The following is a 9,417-nucleotide window of genomic DNA, read 5'->3' on the forward strand; positions in this document are numbered from 1 at the left end:
CAACAGATGCCCTGAAGGATTTGATGGGAGTCGATGTGATAAAGTTGTTGGTAAGAGGTTGTCTTAATATTACTTTAGTAAGCATACTTCTATTTATCAATAAAGATTTTAATCAATGAAGAAATTTAACTTTACGAGTTTGTTCTTACACTACCACTAATAAACCTAGAAATGAACGTATATAAATTCGTTACGTTGCATTAGCATAGCGTTAACACCAAGGTGCGTTGTTATTTTCTAGCTTTTTGTCCACAAGAATGTCAAAACAATGGAACTTGTGTTGCATACGGCAAGTGTCTTTGTCAGCCGCCATATTCCGGTGATTTTTGCGAAAAAAGTAAGTAATTATTATGAAAATATGTCCGCTATAAGTAGTAAAATATGACACAAACAAAGCATGCAACATCACTCGCTACACTAGAGTTCATAGACGTACTCGTGCATAATCCCATAATACCAATGGTAAATATTCACTCCGATTGCATGTACGGAAAAATACTCAAGCATGTACCCACCATGACTGGAAAAAGTGGAGTTTACATTACGGAAGTTAGTCAAATGAGTAGCAATGCAGTTAAACGCAATTCTAATGGTAATCGCACGAGGTCATCACGAAAAAAAGAGATTCACTTTATCAAATTATCCTCTTTCACACGTATACAATTTGCTGTAGCATGTAGTCCATTTGGCGTTTTTAAGGCAGTTACGTCATCAGTGCGTGCGCCAGTTAATGTGACACAGTACTGACGTCAATGCTAAAAGGAAGCCAATTGGATTATAGGATCCATGCATGGGAACTATCCATAGTACAACAGTATTTGAAGAGTTTGTTTCCAAAAGGCACTAAATCCAAAGGCTGCTTTATGTAAAATTCAGATATTCCTAAGAGTAGCAGTAACCTTGCCTATCTAACAACATTGGACCACTAGAATAGTTATAACGTTTCTTTGGATATCTTTAAAAAAATATAGTTAATACCATTTTGTTACATTTTAATGTACACTGCAGTGGTTTGTCCGCATGGTTATTGTCAGAATGGAGGTGAATGCGTAACTACAGACACCGCTTTTAACTGTCAGTAAGTATGACCTAAAAAAAACTACAAAGAGGGAGATATGAATAGGGTTCCTTGTGGCCACATATCCATGTGACCCATTCTCAGTGAGTGTCCCCAGGGGATCTACTCCTTGAGATGGATCCGTGAAAAGTAGCTACATGTATTTATTACAGAATCCTACCAATTAACAGCCCAGCTACTTTCCTCAAAATTGATCTATATATATTTGATGTGTATTTCTATTGTAGATGTACTAATGGCTACAAGGGTGACCGATGTGAACAAACAGCAGGTTGGTTCAGTAAACCATATGTGACCCCTCGGCACAACTGAGCCCGGATGTCGCCAGTGCCACTATTGAGATATGCTCCATCGAACTTAACAATAAACAATACGAAACAAAGGATTTATTGACTGTTTTATTGATTTTTCACTACTTAAATGTCAAGTACTATAGACATGATATACATCATTTTAAAGCTAATTTCAAGCAGAATATTTTGGTTGAATATCTCAAAAATGATGATTGGCGACTTCAGAGCTCAGTTGTGCCGAGGGGTCACATATTTACTTAATGTAGGCCTATATCTAAAATAAAACCCTTATCGCCTTTGTTATAATCATGCATTTAAATGAGGCTCATGAATAAGTAAGTAGCTGTTGTGCAATGCTCGTGCGTTTTATAGCATAGTTTGGATATGAATAAATATATTATAAATATTGAGAAATTCATTGATGATCATTATTGTATAGCAAAGCGATAAAATAAAATAGCAGGTCAGTGGGCCTAGTATTTCTCCTTTTTTCAAAAAGTTCGTGTTTCACCCAAGAAATGAATGAGTGATACGATGAAGTAACGTTTCATCAACAAAATATTAATAACTATGTCTGTATTTTATCGCAACTGTTCTTACTGCAAGTGCCATTTTTTGCATTACGACTAACTCAAACCACTTATTCCCAGTATGTAAATGGATTAAATGTTACATCAGCACTGGTCCAGTGCTACATGTAGTTTGAACTTCCTTAATTTAATATTGGTAACTTTATCATAACATAATATAACAACAAGAATTTATAATGCGCCTTTGCCTAAGGATTCAAGGCGCAAGAGAAAAGAAAACCAAAAAAATTAAAAATACAGAAAGCAACGGCAGCAATAATTAAGGAATTAGTGTGTTTTGATCGATGACTTGTAAGAGTCCAGGCTGATAGCATTTTTGATAGTAGATGGTAATTCATTCCAAAACTTTGGAGCAGTCACTGAAAAGGCCCTATCCGCAGCACATTTCCTGGTGCGAGGAATGATAAAATTAACACTCTCACTGGACCTAGTGCACATAGCATGTATGGAGCTCTTGACCGTGAGACAGTTGGAAATGTACTGAGGAGAGAGCCCATTCAGGGACTAATACACAAGCGTGAGTGTCTTGAACTTGATTCTCTCATGAACTGGCAGCCAATGAAGATCTCTTAAGAGTGGGCTCACATGATCAGACCTGGGCTTGCGATATATCAGCTTGGCACATTTGTTCTGTAATTTCTTTAGTCTGGATAGATCTTTTTGTGTAATTCCATTAAGCAAAATGTTACAGTAATCAAGACGTGAGAGAATGATGGTTCTGACAGTATTTTGACAAGTATTGAAATTCAAATATGGACGAATTCTGGTGATGTTTCTAATGAGCCCATTGACTGATTTACATAGTTGGGTGATGTGAGCAGACATACACATTTGACGATCAAAGACAACCTCAAGGTTACGAACAGAAGTGGATGGGAAAATCTCCACACCATCAAGAATAAGGCTAGCATTGGAAATGTTTTTAAAATGGTGGGGAGATGCTGCCAGAAAACACTGGCGAGCTTCCATAATGCACACACTACATCACCATGAATTGTAGGATCTACCACCAAATAAATCTGGGTATAATCAGCATATGGTATTTAACATTATGCTGACGTAGGATTTTCCCAACAACATGAGTATAATACTCAAAGCCCACTGGCCCAGTTACAGACCCTTGAGAGAGGCCATACTCCAGATGCATATCGTTAGAATAAGTGCCTGATACCAGTATTCTAAATGATCTATTTTCAAGATATGAGCTGTACCAGTCATAGGCAGAACCTCCAATACCAAAGTCATCTCTGAGCCTATGCATTAAAATTTCGTGGTCCACCGTGTCGAAAGCTGCTGAGAGATCTAACATCAACAGAAAGACAACCTTTTGGTCATCTAAAGCACGCAAGATGTCATTTTGGACAGAGACTAAGGCCGTTTCAGTACTGTGTTGCCCTATGTAGGCAGATTGCATAGGCTCAGAAAGGTTATTGGTATCAGTGTGATGAGTTATCTGAGATGAGGCACATTTTTCAAGAACCTTGGAAGTAAATTGCAGGTTTGAAACTGGACGGTAATACTTGAGATCATTATTGTTCAAAGATGGTTTTTTTCAGAACAGGAGTAATTATGGATGTTTTCAGATCATCAGGGAACACGCCAGAAGCCAAAGAAGTATTAACAATTCTACACAATGTGGGAAGTAGGACATCAATATGCTGCTTTACCAGCCAAGTGGGCATAGGATCAATGGCACATGACTTAATACTGGGACACTTATTAATGACATTTAAAAGTTCTTCACTTGACACATTCTTAAATGCTGGAAATGAATATACTTTCGGGTTGTTCGTTTCAGTACCCATCTTAGGTCTGTTAGATGTCATATTATCAACCTCCTTTCGGATCTTTTCCACCTTACCAACAAAGAATTTGCCAAATTCATTAGCAAGATCTGCAGGTGGGTTTGTTTCAGGAATTGCTGTTTGGTTCTTACCAAGCAATTCATTGACAGTTTTATACATGTCCTTAACATTACAATTGTTGAGTCTTTCACTAAAATAGCGTTTCTTGGCTTCACAAATTACATCAATGACATCTTGCTTTGCCTCAACGTATTCACTATGGTTAGCCTCTGATTTCAGTTTCCTCCATTTGCTCTCCTTCTGACACCCCTTTCTTCTGGCTTCAACAACTGTCTCATCATACCAAGCAGGACGATGTTTTACCCTACGAGTCTTAGTGGAAGCAAGGCATGAGAGTCTAAGACCTCAGTGCAAGCCTTGTTATAATCCCCAAGCAAGCCATTAGCATTATCATACTCTTTATTCATGGTGTTATTCATTCTTGCATCAAGATCACTGGAGAATTCAGAATGATCAATGAGCTTGAATTTTCGGAAAGGGAAAGTGATCTCCTCAACAGAGGGTTTGGGTAAATCAAGGACACAGTTGATCATAAAATGGTCCTTAGGTGAGAAATCTTTGTCAATCCTGTACCTCTTAGCAATGTTTTCATCTTGTCTGGTAACAACTAAATCAAGAGTATTCCCACATCTGTGGGTACAGTTACATGCTGAATTAGACCAGATTTGACAAGTTGATGCAAGAGTGGTTAAGAATTGATTTACATCAGACTTGCTAGGCTGATTACAGTGAATATTTTAATATTAAAAAGTCACCTACTAGAAGGATCTTACCAGGTAAAAGGGTTAACCTGCGCAACAAATTCTTCAAAGTTCTCAAGAAATTCAGCCACTTTTAGTTGATTTGAAGTGGATGGTGGAGGTCTATACACTACAATTATTGTAAATGTCTTGGAAGTGTTTGACACAATGCTGTATTCAAAGGTGTTAAATTTTGGTAATTGTGTACTAGTCCAATGTGCAATCCAGACTTAAACAAAACGTCAATGCCACCATGATGATCACCATTCAAGTCTCTAGGAGCACTTATGAAGCTGTAGCCTGGAGGTGACATCTCAGTAATAATAGCATGATCTTCAGGTCTAAGCCATGTCTCTGTTAGGCACAGGATATCTATCTCATGAGTTGTTACATAGTCACAGATTTTATGAGTTTTATTACACACTGATTGCGTGTTCCATATACTTAAACAAAGTTTGTTTGTTATGGTTGAATTATCAACTCTGGATAATTGCGCTTTGCCAGCCCGACATCCACGTCTAGATGGGTATCAGAACATATGCCTAAGTCTTTTATAGTTCTGTATACAGGCCTAGGCAGACAATTTCAGTCACCAGTTGTGTTAGGCCACAATCCAATCATCTCATCTCTAGTATAAGAGATATTGGGTGACATTTCAACAGCATATAGTGTAATAGCTATACACAAAATAAAGCAACCCAGTTCAGCCATGGATGAACAAGTTAAAGCTGTGATAATCAATACAAGACCCTAAATCTGCATGTGGGATGACAATTGCACAGAATGATCCCTGTATTCCAATGAAGAGTTTGGTATGCTTCTCATTCAAGAACACTCAGTAAAACTGGTGAAAAAGCAAGATGTTATCAGAGCCCTGGAGAGTGCTGCCTGAGGCGCTCAAAGCTCTTTTGCATAATTATCAGTCGAACTGATCAGAGTATCACTAGCTTTATTAATCCGCTTGTAGCTATACTAACCCGGTTGTATAGCCAAATATAAAGCGCCCCTTAAAATGGAGGTAAGCATACCGAATATTTTCTATGAATAGTTTTTACCGATACATGTATCCTTGATATAACCACATCACAATAAGGCTTTTTCTTTTCTATCAAGGTTTATCAGGAGGAGCTATCGGTGGCATTGCTGCGGGATCTATAGTAGGGTTACTCTCCATCGCCGCTGCGGTTACCTGTCTAATGATGGTACATAAAGGCATATTTGCACCGAAGTCACCTAGTTCTCCAGTTAATCCTGGATTTCCACCAGAGAATATTCCACAGTTTATGAACACTCTAAATGGCAATGCCATACTTATGGATGGAATGTCGGTAAGTTGTCAAGTTATTTTATATTTTTGCGCAGTGTTTCACCCTTTAATGTAGTGAGCACTTTCAAGCGTTTCAATTAATTAAGAGGTTACTTTCTTGATGAAATCAACATTATTATTGATGTTAGTAAGATTGTTATAATTTACATTTATCATTAAGCCTCTCATGTAAACATCTCAAAACAGTAACTTAAATAATGACCATTATTTAAAAACGGGCGATTGTATTAAAAATCTGTAAAATGTGTTGAAAGTAGAATTTATTTCCGCACATTTTGACACCTTATTTGTAGCAATTGACTAAATATTGACGTCACAGCGTACATTTAAATAAATGTAATCCAACACTTGAAAGTTGCAGTAAATTGTATTGATTTTGTATTCAGTATAATGGAAGGAAATCTGTGTAATGATATCTGAGTGTTTTTGTATTGTTAATAATGGTATGTAAGTGCAACTTTCAAATCTGGACCTTACTATATTAAATTGACCGATATGTGTTATTGTTTTCTGGACTGATGGTCAAATGAGGTGTTAAAATACGCAGACATGAATTCTGCTTCCAACCCATTTTACAGATTTGTAATACAATAGTCCATTTTTGAATAATGGCCTTTTCAAGGGGGGTTAGTTACTTTTTTTGAGATGTTTATTTGGTTAGTATGCACCATACAAAACGTGAAAGAATGGTAACCAGAAGTTTGACACACGTATGTGCACCGCCATCGGGATGCTATCACTAGACGACATTTTGGATGAGAAAACGGACATTTTGGTGAGAAACTGCCAAAATGGAAAGAATTTAAAATTTTCTCGTTCTATAATAATAATGTTTGTTTTGAGCTGAACGGGGATTACCAGTTTTAATAATAGGCATGTCCACTAAAAATTGAAGTACTTTTAAATTGATTCAGGATTCTTAATCGGACGTTTCATTCCAGAGATATGGCCTTTCGAGTGCTAGAACATTTTAAAAAGTTAAAGTCCAAAAAGGAATACTAACAGAAAGTGCAACTTTAAGGTACTTTTTCTTAATGTATTTATTAACTAGCTTATCTGGAACATTATATTTGCTTATAACAACATGAAAATAAGATCATCCTGAAAATTTAATCGATTTTGTTGACATACAACAAAAATATAAGACCTCAAAACCCATGGTTTGTTTGGTGAAACCTCAAGCATGATCATAGATGGCCGCCATGGAAAATATCTCCATAGAGGAGATGAACAATAAGTGCATTATTTCAAATGAAAAGCGGTAGTCTTAAACATTGTTCAATCTTTTAAGATCAGCACATTTTATCTTCAAAAATTATTATATTTCATCATGGCATAAGTTTGGTAACATTAATCACTACCAATTTTGAGAAATTTGCTCCTACTCAAAGGTTATCTTTACTACATTGAGCAATACACTGTGTGTGCATGGAAGCCATGATGGATAGCATATGAAATGGACATGGTAGTGAGAAGTGCACGGGGAAGTGCATGATTTGAGATGGGCCGCGGTAGGCTTAAACAATAAACATTCTTAAATTTCTTAACATCCTACACATTTTGTCTTCAAAAATAGTTAAATTTTATGAGTATGTAAGTTTGCTTGTCTGATTCACTCCAAATTCGGAGATAATTGCGTTTGAACACCTGATGCACGGAATGGTGTCACTTCAACCTGTTGTAGTTCTCATCTCATTAAATTTTTCATTAAAAAAGTTGATCTCTTCATGAAGGAAGGTCCTTTCTATTTACTGACCAAACAGGAAAAAGTTTGGTTAATGTTTTCTGGTGGAATCAGGAATTTCTTGAAACACCGTGATATAGGCCTACATTTGGATCAAAACAAGTATGTACGCCATTTAACAGGCCTGGGATTTCTTGTATCGATCAGTTTCTCCATAGACAATACGTGTGTGAGTGCACGCACACAGTAAATGAAAAATCGTTCTAGTGGAAACTGTATTGACAGTGGGCATCCCTATTAATAAAGTGACGATTATATCGAAAAGTGTGTCAACACCAAGCAATGAACTCTTGTTAAATTTATTTTGTGAACGAGCAATATGCTATTCTTAAAGAAGTGGAGAACACATGAATATATAATAAAAACAATCGAAATGAGACAAAATAGGAGAGACAAGGATAGCTATAATGTTGATTATTTCACGTATTAGCATTAGAACCAGCACGGTAGTCCTTGATTAGACACAAGTATTTGTTATGCAAATAAATGATACCTCTTTATGCCTCTTAAAGTATTTTAAATCTTTCTTTGAAAAATTCACATTTGTCACTATGTATACTCCATGAAAATATTTGTAATATTCCTCTGTTTTTTTCTATTACAGCTACAGTATCTGCACCAACCTGATGTACACTATTAAAAACTGTATGCAGCCACATTTGTCTTGACACGTTGAATCATGGCAAATAAATCCGTAGCTACAAAGCAGCGAGCAGATTCTTGGTCAAAATCAAGCTAACTCTAACACGGAATAAAGCAATTCCTATTGTGGTAGCTTCCGGGGTAACTTGATCGCTGACCAAGATTCTGTTTTCTGCAGCTACAAAATAGGTTGATTAATATAAGGCAAATGATGGCATGTATCAGGTGATCTGGGAACTTTAAAAGATCTACTAAAACCCGAAGCCAGGGGGCTGAGTACCATCAAAAATAATAAGCAATATTGAAACGATTTTCCGAGCAGTCGGTATTTACGACACAAATTTATATTCCAACTGACCACCAGTGAACCAAAGGATGGATTAAAAAATGTGTCACAACATCCAATGGGCAATGTTCGTGAAGTGCGTATATCAATGTATTTAACCGATATTACAGTATTTGTATCAAATCAAAAGCATGTAGGCCAAGTTTTTTTTATATATTTTACGTGAATTTTATATTGTTTCAGGTCTGAAGCTAAATTCAACAAAAACAAAAGATCTTGAAAAATAAGTCAAATAAAGTTATTTGATTTAAGATGGAAATTGTACCCCCCAATAATACTGTTAAATCACTAGGTGTGTTTTTAGTAGTCATGACATACCTGAGAATTGAATACATGAATACAAAAACCACCCAAGTCCATGGGAAGTTATTTTGAGAGAAAAACCTGTGTATCATTTTAATTCCTTCAGTTATATTTTTACCTGGTCAATATGGTAAGTTTTACGTGCAAATGAGTGGGTTAAACTGTATTAAGTATGACGATTAAAATTTCATGGACTTCGTGGGGTTCATTTTAAATTTTGGACTTGGGTGGTTTTTTGAATCATATACAAAGACAGCAATGTTTGAATGATATAACCACTAGTAAGATAATACAAAATAAAGCACACAGGTATGTATAATGTTGATAACTATTCTGCCATGTAATATGAACCACACACTTTCCTTTATTAAACCCTTTTTTTTCTTCAAAAGTCACTTTCCAGCAATGAATGTGTTACAAGCTGACTTTTATACATACTGCATTTCAATCAATGTGTTACAAGACTCAAATCATGGACTTGGGTGGTTC

The 9,417-nt window shown here is 36.2% G+C and overlaps 1 protein-coding gene across 1 annotated transcript; it reads left to right on the top strand.

The window, feature by feature from the left end:
* Nucleotides 1-241: 241 nt before the first annotated feature.
* Nucleotides 242-8,722, top strand: LOC140143487 (uncharacterized). The gene is made up of 5 exons (XM_072165319.1): nucleotides 242-337; nucleotides 1,009-1,078; nucleotides 1,306-1,349; nucleotides 5,680-5,894; nucleotides 8,242-8,722. Coding segments are annotated over exons 1-5 (366 nt in total). The 5' UTR covers nucleotides 242-336; the 3' UTR covers nucleotides 8,278-8,722.
* Nucleotides 8,723-9,417: the final 695 nt, after the last annotated feature.

This window comes from Amphiura filiformis, unplaced genomic scaffold (genome assembly GCF_039555335.1).
Source record: "Amphiura filiformis unplaced genomic scaffold, Afil_fr2py scaffold_22, whole genome shotgun sequence".
NCBI classification, from domain to species: Eukaryota; Metazoa; Echinodermata; class Ophiuroidea; order Amphilepidida; family Amphiuridae; genus Amphiura; species Amphiura filiformis.